The sequence below is a fragment of the Bombyx mori genome, chromosome 19 (assembly GCF_030269925.1).
Source record: "Bombyx mori chromosome 19, ASM3026992v2".
Classification (NCBI taxonomy): Eukaryota; Metazoa; Arthropoda; class Insecta; order Lepidoptera; family Bombycidae; genus Bombyx; species Bombyx mori.
In genome coordinates this window covers 2,453,878-2,475,050 of record NC_085125.1, presented here as the reverse complement: position 1 = coordinate 2,475,050, position 21,173 = coordinate 2,453,878, and the positions used below count along the sequence as shown (strand labels likewise).

At 37.9% G+C, this 21,173-nt stretch overlaps 2 protein-coding genes and 3 long non-coding RNA genes across 6 annotated transcripts in view; 2 read left to right on the top strand and 3 right to left on the bottom strand.

The window, feature by feature from the left end:
• LOC101744178 (ubiquitin carboxyl-terminal hydrolase 14) overlaps positions 1-21,173 on the bottom strand; it is a 33,986-nt gene that overhangs the window by 8,736 nt on the left and 4,077 nt on the right. The window contains exons 2-6 of one of the 2 annotated variants that reach the window (XM_004927169.5): positions 5,310-5,411; positions 4,120-4,298; positions 3,857-3,964; positions 2,342-2,456; positions 289-547 (exon numbers count right to left, since the gene is read on the bottom strand). In XM_004927169.5, coding sequence (XP_004927226.1) covers positions 289-547; positions 2,342-2,456; positions 3,857-3,964; positions 4,120-4,298; positions 5,310-5,325 — 677 coding nt within the window. In that variant the 5' untranslated portion in view covers positions 5,326-5,411. The remainder of the gene's footprint in view (positions 1-288; positions 548-2,341; positions 2,457-3,856; positions 3,965-4,119; positions 4,299-5,309; positions 5,412-21,173) is intronic. The other variant, XM_038017773.2, reaches the window with a different exon arrangement.
• LOC110386546 (ras-related protein Rab-23) overlaps positions 9,724-21,173 on the top strand; it is a 75,467-nt gene continuing 64,017 nt past the window's right edge. Inside the window, exon 1 of the mRNA XM_062673913.1 lies at positions 9,724-9,914. The gene's annotated coding sequence lies outside the window, so the exon portion shown is untranslated. The remainder of the gene's footprint in view (positions 9,915-21,173) is intronic.
• On the bottom strand, positions 10,040-15,289 carry LOC134200653 (uncharacterized). The gene is made up of 2 exons (XR_009975658.1): positions 11,782-15,289; positions 10,040-10,805 (listed from the first exon to the last, which is right to left on the bottom strand). It is a non-coding gene; the product is annotated as an uncharacterized LOC134200653 (long non-coding RNA).
• On the top strand, positions 18,170-18,573 carry LOC134200619 (uncharacterized). Its single transcript, XR_009975611.1, has 2 exons — positions 18,170-18,297; positions 18,377-18,573. It is a non-coding gene; the product is annotated as an uncharacterized LOC134200619 (long non-coding RNA).
• Positions 19,769-20,806, bottom strand: LOC134200648 (uncharacterized). The gene is made up of 3 exons (XR_009975653.1): positions 20,651-20,806; positions 20,248-20,566; positions 19,769-19,951 (listed from the first exon to the last, which is right to left on the bottom strand). It is a non-coding gene; the product is annotated as an uncharacterized LOC134200648 (long non-coding RNA).

Here is a 21,173-nt window from a genome sequence, read left to right as displayed (position 1 = left end):
TGCGGGCCGCGTGAGCGAACACTACACTTGCATAGGTCATGACGGGGCGTATGCAAGTTTTGTAGAGTGTCACCTTATTTCTAAGGGACATTTTACTTCGCCTACATATCATCGGGTAGAGACGTCCTAGAATGAAGGCGGCACGGTCGCGTACCGTCTTGATGTGGGGGCGGAATGTCATCCTACTGTCGAGGGTGACGCCTAAATATTTGACCTTCGGGGCCCACGGTATGGGCTGGTCGAATCCTTAAAGAACAGTCGCTCATATAAATATCAAGAATACATTACGCGTTCTTATCTGGCATGGGTGCGGCCGGGAGCCTCTGCTGCAACGCCCTCACGATTTCGGTCCAGCACTCGGAGGCGTCCTGCTGCGCGAAGCCCCCCGCGGCCGCCCGCTCCGCGAAGCGAGGCGCCGCGCCGTGCAGGGCTCCCAGCAGGCGCGCCGCCGCCACGCCGCACGCGCTGGAGCCCCCGGAGTCCAGGGCCGAGACCGTCTCGCTTAGTGCCGCCGTTAGTTCTCCCGCTGTGTCGCCGCCCGTTGATGCTGTCAACCAAGACAAATGTTTTTTTTTTTTATTGCTTAGATAGGTGTACGAGCTCACAGCCCACATGGTGTTAAGTGGTTACTGGAGCCCATAGTCATCCACAACGTAAATGCGCCACTCACCTTGAGATATAAGTTCTAAGGTCTCACGTATAGTTACAACAGTTGCCTCACCCTTTAAACCGAAACGCATAAATGCTTCACGGTAGAAACAGGCAGGGTGGTGGTACCTACCCGCGCGGACTCACAAGAGGTCCTATCACCAGTAATTACGCAAATTATAATTTTACGGGTTTGATTTTTATTACACAATGTTATTCCTTGACCGTGGAAATCAATCGTGAACATTTGTTGAGTACGTATTTCATTAGAAAAATTGGTACCCGCCTGAGATTCAAACACCGGTGCATCGCTCAACACAAATGCACCGGACGTCTTATCCGTTAGGCCACGACGACTTAAATGTTCTTGTTCATTATTTTATTTGAAATAGTATATATTCCTTTTAATACTGTATGAACTATTATATGTATGTATGTATGTATATGTGATTGTGTATATATGTATGTATATACTTATTTTTTGTGTATGTATTTGTAAATTAATATAAATTTCATTGCACCTACCACTATTCACACTGCACTACCTTTGGTTGACTGGTAGAGAATGCCTCAGGCATTAAGTCCGCCAATGTAAATTTTACATGAAGTGTAATAAATAAATAAAAAAATAAATAGTACTAAATTTAATAAACAAGAATTGCACATGATTACAAACGCTCTGCCAACAATAACCGACTATGATGATAACTAAATTGTAACAGGAAGATGTTCTATAATTTTTGGCAGCGGCTTGGCTCTGCCCCTGGCATTACTAAGGTCCATGGGCAAAGGTAACCACTCACCATCAGGTGAGCCGTGTGCTTGCCTGCCTACACGGGCAATAAAAAAATTATAAAAATGTGTGTTATTAGAGTTTTCTTCAGTAGACTGACATTCCAAGTGGTTTTTTCTTCATATCTTATATTCACTTCTTATATGTTGAGAAGAACTACTGCTGTAGCCCCATCAACGTGTAAAGGTGATGCATGAGACAATATTAAATAAATATGTTTAAAATTGATCACCACTGTGACACATAGTATTACTAGTCGTGTCTAAAATCATAACATCCAGCAGCAACAGTGACTCCTTAGCGTCAGATTTTTTGCAGAGAGTACTTGACAGTAGGCAGCAGCCCCTGGCGTTGCTGAAGTCCATGGGCGACGGTCACCACACACCATCAGGTGGGCCACCGTACGATCGTCTGCCTACAAGGGCAATTAAAAAATATTGGGGCGTATCTCTGCTAACAAAGGCAGTAACATATCTTTCAATTGTTTAGATATTTTGGTTAAAGAAACATTCATAAATTATAGTATTGAGTTGAATAAAAAATCAGAAATTTCACCTACAAATTACCTTTATATTATAATATAAATTAGAAATTTCCTAGAAATGTCAAAGTATATTAATATTATAATTATATAAATTAATCTATCCTTTGTCGTGTCACTCTTGTCAGAGCGGTCGTGGTCGTCATTCAGCATCATTGCTGTGTGCAGATGTTACGCGCCTCACGAGCAATCCCCACTCCTGCCGGTTTGTAGTGAGCCTGGTGCACTCATGCAAACAGCCGCCAACTGCCGACTTGACCTGGTCGGTCCATCACATGGGCAACCTTCCAAATTAATCGACCTACCCAATAAACTATAAATGTCTATGCAGTGATGTATACAAAAGGCTATATAATTACATTTATCATAATTGAGCAAGGCATTTCTAAGTTCAGGGACCGTCTTCAGACACTGCACTGTCGCATTCATGTAACAAGTGTTACCCAAGTTGATGAGACCCTCTGGCATATCCATCTGAAAACAAAAAGTTAAGTTGTAGAAAAATCGTCAAATTAGTTTCCTAATGAAATCTCTACAAACGTCTACCGGTACAGAGGCCTCCTGCCTCCACGGTGAAGGAATAACATAGTGTAATAAAAATCAAACCCGCAAAATTATAATTTGCGTAATCACTGGTGGTAGGACCTCTTGTGAGTCCGCACGGGTAGGTACCACAGCCCCGCCTATTTCTGCCGTGAAGCAGTAATGCGTTTCGGTTTGAAGGGTGGGGCAGCCGTTGTGACAATACTGAGACCTTAGAACTATATCTCAAGGTGTGTGGCGCATTTACGTTGTAGATGTCTATGGGCTCCAGTAACCACTTAAGACCAGGTGGGCTGTGAGCTCGTCCAAACATCTAAGCAATAAAAAAAAAAAGAAAAAAAAAAGGTGAGACATAAACCCAAGAAGAGGTGTTTAAATTATAGATAGAAGATGTGTGGTGTCGTGGAACATCGTATAGGAACGAAGTTCCCAATTATAAAAATATTAATTTAAAGTTCTATTCGAGGTATGAAGAAAGAGAGAGAGAGACAGACAGACAGAGAAACATGCGACGCCGTACAGCTTACAATAGCTTACTATAGCAAAAAGTGTCGTGACAACTTTTCGTAAGAATTTATAGCAAAAAGTGTCGTGACAACTTTTCGTAAGAATTTATAGCAAAAAGTGCCGTGACAACTTTTCGTAAGAATTTATAGCAAAAAGTGTCGTGACAACTTTTCGTAAGAATTTATAGCAAAAAGTGTCGTGACAACTTTTCGTAAGAATTTATAGCAAAAAGTGCCGTGACAACTTTTCGTAAGAATTTATAGCAAAAAGTGTCGTGACAACTTTTCGTAAGAATTTTTTCCGTCTAGCCCCCTTTCACAAAGCGCGATAAGGAACTTCGTTCCAAAAAAAAAAAAAGAGGAGAAAAGCTCCAGTGGTTGAATTCCAAGATAATGATCTAAAAGTATTGTCGAGACCACACGAGAATCTCTGCAATGATCTATTGAACTGGCGGAGGACACGAGTAAATAGGACACGATCATATATGGTCACGATCCACATTAATGAAAGAAAGACAAAGAAAAAGAAGAAGATTGGCACATCACTGTGGTGTAAGCTTGAAATTACTGCTGATATTTATTCTTTTGAGTAAAGAACATAAAGTTTTCCTTACTTCAATGAATTTTGTTTTTGTAAGTGTGTGCCCCTGGTTAAGAATTTTTTTTATTGCCGTTGTAGGCAGACTAGCATACGGCCCACCTGATGGTGAGTGGTTACCGTCGCCCATGGACTTCAGTAATGCCAGGGGCAGAGCCAAGCCGCTGCCTACATTTCTCATAGTAAGACCTTGTTTGGTTGAACACAAAAGACTTGATCATACTCACGGCTGTAGCCAGTTCAGCTTCATTCATGTCTTCGACAAAACGTGTCTGTTCCACTGGTGCTGCTGGCACGTCTTCCTCTTTACTGCCCATGACAAGTACTAAGGCGTTCTGAAATTTTCACATTGCCATGTAAATATAAAAAGAAAAAAAAATGTTTTTCAATTTACTTTTCTATCATAAATATATTGTTTAGAAATCTTTTCAACTGATTCACTTCAGAAAGTACTTTATTTCATATAATTTTAAATGACAACAAATCTCACATTCGTCAATTTAAAATTGCCCCATGTGTCATCCCGTAATGTGACTCCTTTGCAAACGACTTTTTGTCTCTCTGGCTGGACCCCTGTCAGTGCAAATATCTGCGCCTTGAACAGTACCGGTTCATCGTCTGTATTCACCTCCACGTCTGGGTACATTTCCTTGCCCCATTTTACCTTCACTGCAACATGAAATATGTTTATTTATATGTAATTTGGAATATTTATTTTAAATTACAGTGGACCCCCAATAACCCGACACATGTTTTTCGGGGCAGTGTCGAATTATCAAATTTGTCCGATTATAGAGTACCTAAGAGTCCTATATAGTCTGGATTTTGTATAAAAAAGTACCTTGTAATCTGACAAATTACAGGTCCAGTGATAATATTCTTTTAAAGAAGAAATTAAGAACTTTTGAAACATTCTAGCCATCCCTTGCTAGCCATTTTTTTATTTTTTTATTAAATAACACACTAATAGAAATTTGAAGAAATTAGAAATATACTTTATAAATGTATATATTGTATATTGCATTGAATAATTAAGTATTAGTGTAATGTATATTTTTATGTACATTAACAAAATCTGGATAATGAAAAAAAAATTTAAAATATATTTACTGTATTTTTTGTAAATTAATATAATATGAATTTGAACTTAACTTGATAAAAATTCATAAAAAACTAAGTTACATATATTGGACTATTATACATGAATACAAAACATTGCCCTTGACCTAAATGTGACATTATTTAGTAATTAAAGGTCAATGACTTCCCAGAAACTACCACATAATATTGCTATTTCATGAGTGGCTTACTATTAGATATTATTTGCTGCTAATTTCACTAACAAACTAATTTATACAACCGTGATATATAACTACGAATCAATTTGGAATAAATTCTGGAAACAAATCTGTTTTAGTGTTCAGATTTTTTTTGTAGCAAAAAGTTATTATTTTATCTAAATTTTAAATAAAAGATGAAGCACAAAAGACGAAGCAACAGACCCTATAGAGTTAAACTTATTTATTTTTACATGTTATTAATGCCAAATATTAAATAACAACACAATTACATCTGTAAAAAAAATATCGGCATTTTTGTTTAGTTGTCCTAACCTACAAATTTCTAGAATGAACTAGCTATTTTCGAATTTGATATAATTAGTTTTAAATGACCATTTACCTGAAACGTTAGGCATTTCGGGCTATTTTGCACGTTCTCCTTTTCAGAAATTATACTTAAACCGTGTTAACACTAAAACTGAAAGTCACGACGAAACAAAACTATCGAGAATGACAATAGCCAAATGACATTTATTTGATTCGTTCGTTGATTAAGCAAAAGGAATAAGGTAGCACAGCCTAATATTTTGTAGCAAACAGCTTTTGCTCTTTGTTACAAAGCTATTGCTTTCTGTTTTACTCTTGTAAAAAAAAATGGAATGAATCTTATACCTTTAAATGAGCAATTCTTGTATATATATATATAAAATCTGAGTCTCGGAAACGGCTCCAACGATTTTCATAAAATTTGGTATACTGGGGATTTCGGGGGCGATAAATCGATCTAGCTACGATTTCTTTTCAGAAAATGTTGTTTTATTCGTGTTTTCAATAATCAACTATTCCCGACATCTATTGGCGAATAAGAATACTATTTTTCTTAATTGAGGGCAACTAACCGCTTTAAAGACACAACAAAATGGCGTTATCAAAAAAAACGAGCAAAGCTCGGTCATCATCTAGTTAACATTAAATTAGATGAGGTTTACTGGTGATAGGACCACTTGTGAGTCCGCGCGGGTAGGTACCACCGCCCTGCCTATTTCTGCCGTGAAGCAGTAATGCGTTTCGGTTTGAAGGGTTGTAACTATACTGAGACTTTAGAACTTGTATCTCAAGGTGGGTGGCGCGTCTACGTTGTAGATGTCTATGGGTTCCAGTAACCACTTAACACCAGGTGGGCTGTGAGCTCGTCCACCCATCTAAGCAATAAAAAAAAAAGAAAAAAAAAAGGTGAGACATAAACCCAAGAAGAGGTGTTTAAATTATAATTAAAGGCGATTAAATTAAAAGACCTCTTAGTACAACGGTTTTAAGTATTTACTGAGAATCTTACGTTTTTTTGAAAAAAAATGGAGGGCATAACCAAATATGTTTTATCTCCCACTGTTGAGCACATTTATAGCACAGTTACTTGATAAGGCATCACCATTTTACGCTTAAATCAGAAGAAACATTGAATTGATAAAATAAAAACAATTTATATAAGTTAAAGCTTTGCTTTCCTCACACGGATTTTGTTACAGTTGTGTATTTTTTATATTATTGCATCTATCGATAGACGAGCTTATGGGTTACCTAACAGTATGTAGTTGCCGTCGATCAGGGACATCAGCAAACCAGGGACACAGCCAATGCTGTCAGAATACGTAATGCTGGCGATACTCGCAGAAGGAGCAGCGGAACAAGAAAAGAAGAGTTCATCATTGTCCGCATCGACCCGTCGTCGCCGAACTGGGGACTTAAAAGGGCAAAGCCACGTGGCGTGCTACAAGCTGTCTAGCGCAGCATGACTGTAGTTCTACGGAGCTACAGGTCTGTGGAATTGCTTTAGAAAGATTCTGCCTCGGGTGGGAATCGCGCATCCAGCGAGAGCGCAAGGGAGTCGTTTAGTGGATGGATTTTTACAATCTCCGGCCACCGAATTCGACATATCACTATACTAATAAACAAACATGAACAATGTAATCATACCGAACCGAATTCAGCACCGAATAGCCGCAGCGTGGCTAAAATGGCGAAAAGAAAGTGGTGTCACCTGCGATAGGAGGATGCCCGTTAAGCTCAAGGTTGTGATCTATAAGACCATAATAAGGCCTGTTCTTATGTATGGCAGCGAAACATGGGCGACAACCAAAAGGAACGTGCATGCCATTCAAGTTGCTGAAATGAAGATGCTGAGGTGGATGTGCGGCGTGACTAGGCTCGATAAAATCTGCAACGAGTACGTGCGTCGAAGCCTCAGTGTACGGAACATCGCCGACAAGATGCAGGAGAGTAGGCTGAGATGGTATGGTCACGTGAAAAGAAAGCCGCCTGACTACGTCGGAAATTTGGCGCTACTGCTTGACCTCCCCGGTCGAAGACCTAGAGGTAGACTCAAGACAAGGTGGAGGGACGTAGTGCTGAAGGACAAGAGAGAATGCAATGTTGCTGACAAGGATGTCGAAGACAGAGCGAAGTTGAGGAGTAAAGTCAGGAAAGCTGACCCCACCACCATGTGGGATAAATAGCTGGGAAGAGAGAGAGAACAATGTAATCATAATTTTGCTTCTTTACAGATAAATAAGAAATCAATTTACATATAAAACATACATGTAATACCTATGAAACGTAATTACAATGTAAGTTTAAATCAATTTCAAATTCTATCTTAACACAAAATTAAACTGATTGACAGAAATTTGTTTAAATAATGCTCGTTAATCAGTCGTTTGAACGAAATTAATTTTTCAGGATGTCGTATAACGTACCGGGAATACATTCCATAAACGAATAGCTTGAACGGTGAAGGAATGATCGTAAAACCTTGTCGAAAGCACTGGCGTCATTAATTGCATGTTTTCGATGATCTTAGGGATACAGGGACATCACGGACAAACTCTAAGGGTCTTTTGAAATAAGAAGGAGAGGAAGGATTAAAGAGGATGGTTTAGAGTACAGAAATAATATGAGCATTCCGTCGAAGGCGAATTGGCAGCCACCTGAGTTTAGCGCGAAATTCTAAGATGTGACGATATTTTAATAAGCCAACTATACCAAAATCTTAAGCAGAAATTTTGAAGTCGCCTAAATGCGTGGGGACCTCATAAGAGGCTTGGAAAGAAAAAAGATGGGCACAGCCAAGCCGCTGCTGCTGGTGCTGCGTAAAGCCGTGTCTTTTAGGCCCAATCTAAAGTGAAATTAACTAGTCTATAAATTAAGTGACATTACAATGAATATTTTATAAGGAACCGAGAAAACAATTTTTTTTTTCTCACTTCCCTAATTTTATAAAATTAAACGATTTCATTCAAGAAATCAGCCTTCATAAAGCCATCAAGGCAAAACCAAAAATCCAAGCACAGAAAAACTCGACACAGTGTTTTATTAGAACCCGCAAATGATATATGCCTTGTAGGTAATTGAGAGTTTTTCACCAAAAGTTCTTAATAAATTCAGACGAACCATTCCAACAATAAAACAGAAACATTATCTGAAGAATTTTCAAAACTATTGTGTTAACAATTAGTGATTTCTTGGTAGGTACCTAATATGATTTGCGAAATTGAGAGTTTGTGGCGGGTAGCCATCATAGAATACAAGATATTTGACAGATGCCTGAATCTCGCTCACGATATTACGACGCTTACGACAACATCCGGGACCGTCGGTCTACCGAGCAAGATCGCCGGCTCGGTGGAAGATCTTCCCTTCGTCGTTAAGCATCCTACACTGGTGACCCGTGACGGAACAATTGCAGCGCATCAAGAACTCTGGCTACCACAATTCCCGCATATAAATATCGCGCATATATCGAAGATAAAAACAAAGTCATCAACAGTCGTCCCACAGCAAGCCAGCATCGCAGCCTCAACAGGTCCATTGCAGCCGACTCATCGGGCATCCTGATCCTTCGGCATGCATCTTCACCGCCACATCACGCCACTAAAGTCCATCGCAGCCCACGACCGAATCATCAACGCTTGGGGTCACACATCTCTGGCGCGGCAGCTCTGCATCACATGGATTACTCACGGTACTCACGCAGCATTCAAGCTCAGTCTCGACTCACCGCAGACTTCGAGCAGCAGCGGAACTTGCAAGCTAATCTCTACACGGACAACGCTACCTTAATGACACGACCTCCGGTCTCGGAGGAGAGTGATGTGGCATGTACTTAGCTATCATGAAACAAAAGATATTTGATAAATGCCTGAATCTCGTTTACGACATTTTCAACATAAGCGTGCATATGTACAAGTTTCGAACAACAACATTTGGACCGTCGCGCGTCAGTTTACCGAGCAAATAACACCCGCTCTGTGGAAGATCTTCCCTTTGTCGTAAACCTACACACGGTTACCTGTAATTACCACGAGCCCTTGCCCATCCAGATCCCATTAGTTACTTTAATAATTTTCACATTTACTCAACAATCCTGCCTACTCGTTTGAAGGGCCGTACAGCATTGTACCAATGCGATTTAATCTTAGCTCCAGGAGCGCTGTGGACATTGTGGCATGTCTTGCTATGTGGTCTATGTATTTTAGCGCGGTATTAAGGGCGTTAGCTCGGATTAGTGCCATTAAAGAAAACCCATAAATTATAGCTGTAATTAGTTTACAAATCCGTTGATGTCTGTAGGTCATAAAAGGGGCAACAGTTGCTGACAGCTGATCTGTTAAACGACAGCTAAAACGAATTAAGGCTCACATACTAATTATCCCCTTAGCAAAGGTTTTTCTCAGCGTTACGCTCTCAGCGGAACTCGTTCGATGAACTCTAGAAGGCTGCGCAGGCACATGCGCCATGATAGACGGGCGAGACCTCTCGCCTCGCCAGTATTCGCGCAGCCTTTGAGCTGAAGTTACGTGTGACCCTTTATAACAAGTAATAAAAACACGAAAAATTACTAAAAGTGTCTGTTTAGTGAAATCTGTGCGTGCTCTGTGTTACCGTGAAAGATACGAAACGATATTTCATGTAGCAGTATGTTTTAAATACACTGTGACAAGAAAAAATTGTAAGTGTACAAGCTTTAGCAATTTAATAATACTTGACTTAAATTGTCCATTTCTAAGCTCACACGGGTAAAATTTTAGATAGACTTAGTCTGTGGCTACTTTTATTAACGAAAATAAATTTAGGTTAAATTATAAAAGCATGTATATTTTATTATAACAAAAATATGATCACAATGTCAATTATATACATATTTATTGAATGGGTAAATTCCATCAACTTACACGTCTATTGTCATGGGGTCTGTGATCCTATGGATATTTAGATATGTTTTTCGTTTTTCTTCTAAAATTAAGTAATATTTATCGCTGACCAACAATTAAGTTTATTATCTATGCTGACCAATTATATAATATTTTCTGCTATATAAGTCCCTAAGCGTCCCCTCCTCATCATAGCAGAGTTTGTAATTTCAAGACTGTTCATCCTCGTACAACATTACTTTCACATTTCTTCGTCTTATTTTCAGTATTGCATTTACGGGTTTGTTTTTTATAGCATGGTATCATTCCTTTACAGAGGAAGTTATTCTTGAACATTTGATAAGTACGTATTTAATTTAAAAAAATCGCACCTGTTTGCGAGATTCGAATACCGGCACAGTCTCATTGATATGAATGCAACAGGCGTTTTATCCTTTAGGCCACGTCGACTTCGTCATTTGTTATTGTACGTTATTTATATAACTCGAATTCTATACCAGTAAAATCCAAAACATGGCTCCAAACGGCTCTCGTATTATATTTGTTTTGAACGTATGTAAAAGTCCATAAGCATAAAAAATAAAATGTACAAATTAAGGGCTCTGTTATGGAGTATTTTTGTTTTATTTCTGCTATTTTTATTCCTTCTTCTCTTTTGTTTTTGGGCCGAAAACCTCTGTAGCCTTCTTCTATAGCCGTTAAAAAAGGTATCAATAGGTTTCGGTGTCGCCAACATGAAAATCATTTGAATATAAGTTTTTTTATACCTAACTACGTTTAAGTTTTGATCTCAGAAGTGTATGTACATACTTTAGAAATATAAATCTAATTGTATTGTTCTAGATCCTCATTGCCACTTAACAGTTTATATACGATATTGTTCGTGAATAAGAAATCTAATCTAATATGGGTACTTACATAGAAATAAAATATTTAATTTTTAATATATTAGAAGCATAAAATTATATTTAAGATTGAAAGTAAAAGCACACGTTTTAATAGCTTCGATCGACAATACTTTTCATCGAAGCTTAAAATTAAAACTAGTGACATAGTTTTATCATATATTTTCGAAATGAATTATCAAAAGAAAAAACAAAACTGAATACACACGAGCTATACAAACACTTATTTAAGCCGAGTCTCGAATGTGGGTAGCTATGTTAACACTCGACCAAAACACGTTAGGAATATCAAGAGGTCTTAAAATATATATTTGTCATTGCTTCCATGCCTTAATATGTGGCCAGTCTCGGCAATCAACCGCGTGGAATTTTATAATACGAGAAACAGATATGAATTCAGGTGTCTTTGGAAAGTTTTTACGAGTTTTTTTTATTTGTTGATATTTAACACTGCTTATTTTAAAAGTGATTAAATAGAGACAGTTAACATGTAACTTTTAATGGCTGTGTGATTTTTTCATTTAACTGATTATTGGCTCTATGAGTAACAACACGTATGCCTCGAATCCGCAAACTTCCCGCCTCGTTTTTATAAATTTTAAAACAGGTAATATAAATTTTTAGGAATGACAATTATTGTTGAAACTTTCGTGTACGGTACCTACTATGATTTAATAAAAAAAACATATTTTTCAGTAGGTATTGAATATGTAATGAATTTGTTAATAAAATAATAATTATTTTTCACCATATTCCGTACCTGCATGGCGAAAAGATCTACCTGTACAATAATGGCCACGCCCGCAGATCCTGCAATGATAAAACTTTACGTTCCGTCCTGTTTCTGGTTTGTCGTTATGAATTCCTTGTATTTTTTTTGTAAAATATTTATTTCGGAGAATTTCCTGGTGATACAAATATTTGTTTACGCGGAATTTGGAGTTTTTGAAAGATATTACAGATTAGGAATTACTTTAAACGTATGCTTCGTTAATATAGACTTGCTTCAGTTTTTTGTTGCTGTAGATTATATTCATGGTCTACTTAAAAATAAGTCATAACTGGCAATATGGGCCTAATAACATTACCGCTTCGCCACTCATCTTGAGATACAATTATCAGAATTGTTTAAAAGGTTTCAAATTTCTACAAGATCGATTTCTGTTTTTTGTTTTTTAATTGCCCTAAATATACTGATGAGACTGCCCTCCCAATGTTTTTTTTATTGCTTAGATGGATGTATGAGCTCACGGGCCACCTGATGTTAAGTTGTTACCGGACCCCATAGACATCTACAACGTAAATGCCGCCACCCAACTTGAGACATGAGTTCTAAGTCTCCGGTTTTACAGTACAACGGCTGCCCCGTCCTTCAAACCGAAACGCATTACTGCTTCACGGCAGAAATAGGCGGGATGGTGGTATCTACCCGTGCGGACTCACAAAACGTCCTACCATCCGTTAATACCTAAACTAATCTTTGCTGGTTTAATTTTAATTACACATTGTTATTCTTTCATTGTGGATGTCAATCGTAAACATGTCCTAAACACGCATACATGGAATACATGCTTGCAAAGCATAAACAAACACGGGTATCGTTACAAAATTCTCAGAACATTGCAAACTTCTTGCTGTCAGATTTCTTAACGTAGGTACACTGTAAACTTACTTCACATATCAAAGGGTTGCCCTTATAAAGAAAGAAGTAAAATTTCCCAATTAAAAAGAGGAACGAAAAAAAACAACAGTAAAATCTCCTCAAATCAACCGATTTAAGACTGCGCAATCAGAAACAATGGCGTTCCGAATTTTGTATAGACAATAAAACTATCCAATATAACCGTGACAATGTACATTTGTAACCTCCAGAGAAAGTGTTACTAAATTTATATCGAATACAGAACTGGGCGGCTGTTGAATTATAAATTCACAATTGATCGCTAATAAAAACGTAATAAAAATGCTATACGGCTTACCGATACGGTTTTGTATACTTTTGCTGTGAAAAATAAATAAAAAAACATTCCATTGAAAAGAATTGCACGAACGTTAATATCTAACAGTTAGGGGCGGTAGTGAGTTCGTGTTCCTGTCTATACATTAAGTGTGGTGACAAAAGTATGATCGATTGATAGATAAAACATTCCATAGACACGCTCACTGATTTTCTCGCCGGATCTTCTCAGTGGGTCGCTTTTCTGATCCGGTTGTAGAATCTGCAAAGCACTGCTCTTGCTAGGGCCAGTGTTAGCAACACTCCGGTTTGAGCCATGTGAGCTTACCTACACGTCAAGGAGAAGCTGAAATAGCCTCTCAAGGCTATCAGCATAGGTAGAGGAAAAAAGAGAACGCAGCTCAGGCAGTCTACATTCGCGATAGGACGTCTGCCTTTCGAACTTTTATTCGAATTATGTTCTAGAATTAGAGGCAGTGTGAAAGTAGTCCAGTGATTAGTAAATAAAGAGCGGACGGTTAACGTGGTATGGACATGTAATGCGTAGAGAGGAGATGTATGGAAAAGTTTAAAGTGGAGGGGGAAGAGGTCGACCAAAGAAGACATGGATGCAGTATGTGAATGACGATATGAGAAAGAGAGGAGCGAGTGTTGATATGACGGCTGATAGAATAGAATGGAATAGAAACATTGCTGTACCGACCCCACCTGGTGTGTTAAGGTAGAGACAAAGAAGATTCGAATTATGTCCTATTTGTTCCGTCCGACCACGGTAAACTGCTCCAAAGAGCCACCTAATGATATCTAGTTTCCTTAACATTTTTAAAAGTACCAACATTAAAATAAACAGAATGTCTTATTTCGCGCCGTTTTCACCGTCATAGTGCGTAGTCAATACAATCAGCAACACTTTCATTATACTCGTATATTTTAATTAAAGTGAAACTGAGACAGAAACACAGATCGACAAGACACGTTTACGGTCCAATACAAATTTAATCGTGTTTTTTATAACACGAAATCATTATCGAATAGTCTGGTTTTCATAGTTTAAGTAGGAAAGCGGATCTCGGGAAAAGGCTAGGAATTAAAAGAAGTCTCTGGTTTTCATCTCCTTAAGGATGTATATATGTTGGCACAACATTACCATTTAGTTAACAATGATTAGTTAAAGTTTCCTTAATGTTGACATTAGTGCTCTCAACACCTGCAGGTCGTTGAGTCTCACGTACCTCTCATACACATCACACACCTCTCACATACATCAAAAAAATTGTGGTTATAATTCCAACGTGTGTAAACATGTGCTTAAGACGGTATTTAAGAAAATTCATGACCAAGCTACAGCCATTTTTCTACTATAAATACGAGTGACTATTGTCACACAAAACCCTACTCCCTAATAGGCGCGTTAATATCTCCGCTATCGCCCCATCACTCTTTTTGACCAGCCCATACCGGTGGTCTCGAAGGTCAAGTATCAAGGCGTCAGCCTCGACAGATGGATGATATTCCGTCCCCACCTAAAAACGCTACATGACCGTGCCGCTTTTATACTAGGACGCCTCTATCCAATGATTTGCAAGCGAAGTCCCTTCGTAACAAGGAGCCACTCTACAAAACTTGCATAAGTCCGGTCATAACCGGACAGTGTAGTGTTCACTCACGCGGCCCGCACTAATTTGAAGCCGCTTCAAGTCATTCAATCCCGTTTTTGTAGGATACCCGTCGGCGCACCGTGGTTCATGAGAAATGTGGATCTCCATGATGACCTGAAGCTTGACTCCATCAGTAAGTATATTCAGTCGGCATCAGTGTGGAACTTTGAGAAGGCGGCACGACACGAAAACCTCTTGTCGTGGCTGCGGGAAATTACATACTCGATCCTGCGGATCGAATGGTAAACTGTCGTGTTCCCCCTAAACACGTTCGACGTAAACTAACCCATAGACACAGCCCACTAAGTTTCTGGCCGGATCTTCTCAGTGGGTCGCGTTTCCGATCCGGTGGTAGATTCTGCGAAGCACGGCTCTTGCTAAGGTCAGTCTTAGCAACGCTTCCTTGTTTGAGCCCCGAAAGCTCACCTAACGTTAGGGTTACGCTGACATAGCCTCTCAAGGCTATCAGCTTAGGTAGGAAACAAAACCGCATAATACATTCCGACTCGAGCAGCCAACCGAGGCGGAGCTCTCTGTTGCTATTGTTATACTGTTGAAATTCATTGGAAAAGCGAGTCTTAATTGTCACTATGAGAGCTATGACAATAATGAAGAGAACGACGTCATCATTTTAAAAACACCATGGAACCAATCACTCCGTCATATCTAATATATAAAATTCTCGTGTCGCGGTGTTTGTTGCCAAACTCAACCGAAATGGCTCAACCAGTTCTCATGAAACTATGTGCACATCGGGTAGGTCTGAGAATCGGTCCAAATCTATTTTTCATACCCGAAAATGTTAAGAGTGGTCCACAAAAAAAAAAAAATCCTAGAAATTATGTATAATATGGCAAAACAACGTTTGCCGGGTCAGCTAGTATATACATACATATACATACGTATTTATTTATTAAGATTCATTTCGTATTTTGGGTTTCCAGTACATCAATAACTATGAGTTCGGCAGAGCTAGTGCTTCGATGCGTGAACCGTGACGAGTCCGGACGACGACCCAACGGGAGACTGCCCAATTTTATTCAAATATATACTTTATTATATAATCTAATTCGCGCTGTTCTTTCTTTCATACTTCGACGTAAAAGACTAAACGACTAAAGCATGAATAGAGGAAAAATTAAACCACAATTTTGATCACGCGTATTTAAAACAGCAGACTGCTGCTCTTGAAACCGTATTACACATTATTTTTATGATCACGTTCTTAAGTAACTACTTTTATTAATAATTAATAACACATTTGAAATTCGTCGAAGTCGTCGTGGCCTAAAGGATAAGACGTCCGGTGCATTCGTTGTTGCGATGCACCAATGTTCGAATCCCGCAGGCGGGTACCAATTTTTCTAATGAAATACGTACTTAGCAAATGTTCATTGACTTCCACGGTGAAGGAATAACATCGTGTAATAAAAATCAAACCCGCAAAATTATAATTTGCGTAATCACTGGTGGTAGGACCTCTTGTGAGTCCGCACGGGTAGGTACCACCGCCCTGCCTATTTCTGCCGTGAAGCAATAATGCGTTTCGGTTTGAAGGGTGGGGCAGCCGTTGTAACTATACGTGAGACCTTAGAACTTATATCTCCAAGGTGGGTGGCGCATTTACGTTGTGGATGTCTATGGGCTCCAGTAACCACTTAACACCAGGTGCGCTGTGAGCTCGTCCATCCATCTAAGAATCTAAGCAATAAATAAATAAAAAACTCGCACTAAGCACACAGACCGCTGCTCTTGAAACCGTAGGTATTACACATTATTTTTGTGATCACGTCCTTAAGTAACTACTTTTATTAATAATTAATAACACATTTAAAACTCTACGTACAAAAACGAAATGAATTGATAATGACTCTCAAAATTTGTATTTGTAAAAAAAAACATATTTTCAAGTAATTAATGAAACGTTTGTTGAAGCATCCTAACAGTGTGGCCACTTTGGATTTTCGTTGTTTCATTGTTTATTTATTGATATATACACTTTTTCTTCTAATGTTTTCTTCTAATGTAGACGCTAGGAGGTAGGCGATCCTTAGAGTAACTTAAAACTTAGGTACAGCCCGTCTCCTGACCAAAAAAAAAAAAGAGGTACAGCCCGTGGTAAAAGATTAAACGGGGCACATTTTTTCAGCGACGGTATTCACATTCCTCCTGGAACCACCCTTCGAAGAATCTAGATTTTCATGATGACATCCATTTAGAACCGATATATAACTTGAAGACAGCGTCAGAACCTTTCTTCAAAAAAGCGGTGCGTTACCGTTTACCCTCTTTTCGTGGACGCGTAACTTCCATATCCGATCTAGGCGACGGGGTAACGCAAAGTCGCCGTCGCCCAAAACATGTCTTACCGGATCCTCCCGGTCCACTAAGGGTGCTTTTAGGCCCTTTAAGCATGGGTCACCGTTCTCGCCGAACTCGTCGAATAGTTCAGCCTAACCCATAGACCACTGTGTTTCTCGCCGGATTTTTCAGTTGATCGCGGTTCCGATCCAGTGGTAAATTCAGCGAAGCACTGCTCTTACTAGGACTTGTGTTGGCTAATTATCTCAGTCTGCTTAGTGCGAGTTCTTTAACGTTATCAATAGCGTAACCTTCGATCAACAATAGTAACTAGATAAATAGCCCGAGAGCCCGTGGGATCTACCTGTATGTATTTGACCAGACCTGAATTTTCGTACATTGAGACCCCTATACCTACCATGCATGAGGTGGGGACTCACTAAGCTCAAAGTGGTCGACGCGCCGAGCGCTCAGGTAGGACAGGTACCGATTTTGACGGATTTTAAATCCATTTGACCACGTCTGCCGTTTTGAAATTTTGAAAATATATGATTATTATTATCGGAAAATAAGAATGGCAGACCATTATCGCGCATTTTACTTTGTGGCAGACCACTTTGAAAATGCTAAATTGCATTGAAAATGCAAAATTTTGAAAGTAATTGACTAGATCTGCCATTGATTTAATAATATGTTGTTTATTATAGTCTTAAAAACTTATATTGATCACGGCAGACCTCTACATTGCGTACATACATCAACATATAATAAAATCTTAGCTACTACCCGGCCAGATGTATATTATGTTTTCCGATCACTGTTTTAGAGGAATATAATTTACTTGCGATTTACTTTAGCAATGTATTTACCGAAATTAATATTTTTTTATATTATATATACTAAACTTCATTAGTTAGACAATTAAGAAGTGAATTTTTTATGGAATAATTATAAATAATACGGTATAATGCTGATCAAAAAATTATTCAATTCCTCATTTTTATCATTCAACATTTAACTTGCCAGCTATACAATGCCAAAAAATCTAGTGATGTAGATGATGGAAGGTTCCAGCTATTCGTTAGCAACTATAAATATTCAGACATCAATGAAAATTATAGAAAAAAAAATCAAAAATTTGAGGCAAGCTCAATACCACCGCATAAGAGTGAGCTTTATCAACAACTTTTGAGGGCCCACTATATTTCTTCTATTTGGAGAAATGCCTACAAAAAGCAACTGACAACTTTAGACCCATTGGAGTATGGTTGGATTGAGCAGGACAACATATATGCCTTCAAAGGGTTCGAAGGTGACCAACTTCCATATTTTGTGAGTGACTTAATCACCAATGTTCCTGGTAAGTTGATAACAATTCTTTCTCGAACATGTTCAGATGAATTTACGTTCATTTTACAATTTATGTTTTATTTTTGCAGTATTCGATTCAATGGTTGATGAAGACGAGTCGCCTAACGATAAAGATGACTCCGATGATGATGATGATGAATGAAGATTGATATATATATATATAATATGTAATGCATGCATGATATATTTTTTTAACTGATTTAACACTTTTAAATTTTGTCTTGACGAAATAAAAATGAGGAATTGAATTCTTTTTTGATCAGCATTGTACCGTATTATTTATAATTATTCCATAAAAAATTCACTTCTTAATTGTCTAACTAATGAAGTTTAGTATATATAATATAAAAAAATATTAATTTCGGTAAATACATTGCTAAAGTAAATCGCAAGTAAATTATATTCCTCTAAAACAGTGAACGGAAAACATAATATACATCTGGCCGGGTAGTAGCTAAGATTTTATTATATGTTGATGTATGTACGCAATGTAGAGGTCTGCCGTGATAAATATTAGTTTTTAAGACTATAATAAACAACATATTATTAAATCAATGGCAGATCTAGTCAATTACTTTCAAAATTTTGCATTTTCAATGCAATTTAGCATTTTCAAAGTGGTCTGCCACAAAGTAAAATGCGCGATAATGGTCTGCCATTCTTATTTTCCGATAATAATAATCATATATTTTCAAAATTTCAAAACGGCAGACGTGGTCAAATGGATTTAAAATCCGTCAAAATCGGTACCTGTCCTACCTGAGCGCTCGGCGCGTCGACCACTTTGAGCTTAGTGAGTCCCCACCTCATGCATGGTAGGTATAGGGGTCTCAATGTACGAAAATTCAGGTCTGGTCAAATACATACAGGTAGATCCCACGGGCTCTCGGGCTAAAAGGGACACGTACAAAATTAAAGCAAAAGCTGTCCGCGTGAATATACACATTCGTTTACTAACAAACGGAGAAAAAAGTTTTGAAACACTTTTACGTTCAAACTAATTACAACTATGGCACCTACTAATAAAGTCACAATTCTCCAAAACATTATCTAATACTTACGATTATTCGTCACATAAAATTAGCAAAGCAATAAATTACTCCTGTCATTTACCAATAAAAAGACATATGTTAAAGAACGTATAATGTTAAATCAATCTTAAACTGTAAGAAATAAAGTAACTTTTCCCTTAATTGCTCTGAGAACTAACAACGTTTTTTCTTATTTATTTTTGCTTCTTGAAATGCCGATTTCTGTTTACTACAGGAGGTAAGGGAGTCGCGTTGAACACTAAAATAATTTATTAATGAATTAAAGTAAAAGTTTAGTTGTTTACTTTTTATGTTTTGGAAATGTATGTTTGTTAGTATCTATACATTACTTATTATTTTATTAGCGTTACGTTTTTGTGTAATATATATTTTTAAGTTTTCGCGACTAATGCACATAATAAAACAACGTTTAAACGGTTTCAAGCGCGGTATTTTTATTACAATGTTTCGGCCACGTTTCAGTAGCCGTGAGCACGGAAGGCAAAGATGTCCAGTGTCAATAAGCGGAGATCTTAGCTGGCTTATAAAAGTCATCTCTTGTTTCTCTGGCGACAATCGAGATCCATTCTGCACACGTGATTGCTAGGAAAGCTAAAATAAAAATGGAAAGCTAAGTATCTAATGAGAGTCCAACAAACAGACACAAAAGCAGCATTAAACAATTTTAACCAACTAATTTTGAAGTACTGCTAACAAACTATAAAAAATTATTACAACACAAATCTACTCCATGCATTTACTGTTCTGTTAAGCAAAAGTTTGTCCATGAGTTGGCCGAGCCTTGGCCAACATTTGTAGCGGTGGTTAAAAGTCGGTAATTTTGTTCAAAATTTAATATTATTTATAAGTTTAAAGCTTAAAATATAGTTTATACTTCATGTACTTACCGAAAGTAAGATACTCCGGCCGTTAAATTGCTTTTTCGGGCATTATTTTTGCAACTTTTGAATACACACTGCGGCATTGTGAGACGGGTTGACATTGGCTGTGTTTGAAGTGAACTAAACAAAATAACAGCTCACATTTCAAGTGAGCTGTTATTTGACGAGACTGATTTTCTGCACCGACCGTGGATCTAGTTACTATTGTTGATCGAAGACTGCATACAAATTTGAGTTAACTTTTACGCTATCGAGAACGTTAAAAAACTCGCACTAAGCACAGAGGTTGTGCCCGTGAGCTCACCTCTCCAAAGATTAGGTGGGGCTATAACAAAAAAAAAAAAAAATTGTCAGTTTTCTTGCCTTTTACTTTGCCTTATGTCATTTTTAAATACACATTTTCGTGTACCTGTATTTGAATTGAGAATGTCTAAGAAAACACGTTATATTCCTTCAGTTTCGTACGATAATTGTTGGTAATTCGTTTTGCATAACAACAGTATCTTAATAATAGCATATAAAAGTGTTGAATTATAATTGGCATATACATACATATATTATATGTATCTATTAACAATATCTTTTGTTTTAACGTTCTCGTTTTTGTGAGCGTTCCTCTCCAATTTTATTGCTGTGAATTAATTAAGAATTTTAATGGCGGATCGCATTTTTTATATAACACTAGGTGACCCGGCAAACGTTGTTTTGCCATATAATTTATTTCTAGGAAAGATAAATAATATAAATACCGACTGCAGTGCCATCTGCCAGGCTGATTTGTGAACTTAAGGCATCCAGGGTGCCACCCAAACGCATACAAAAAATCGCCAGCAGCCAGCAATATCGCCACTTATCACCGTTATGTTGTAATATTTAAAGCTTCATGTGCTAGGCACTGAAGTGTGATGCCACAGGTATGTTTGACTCGACTG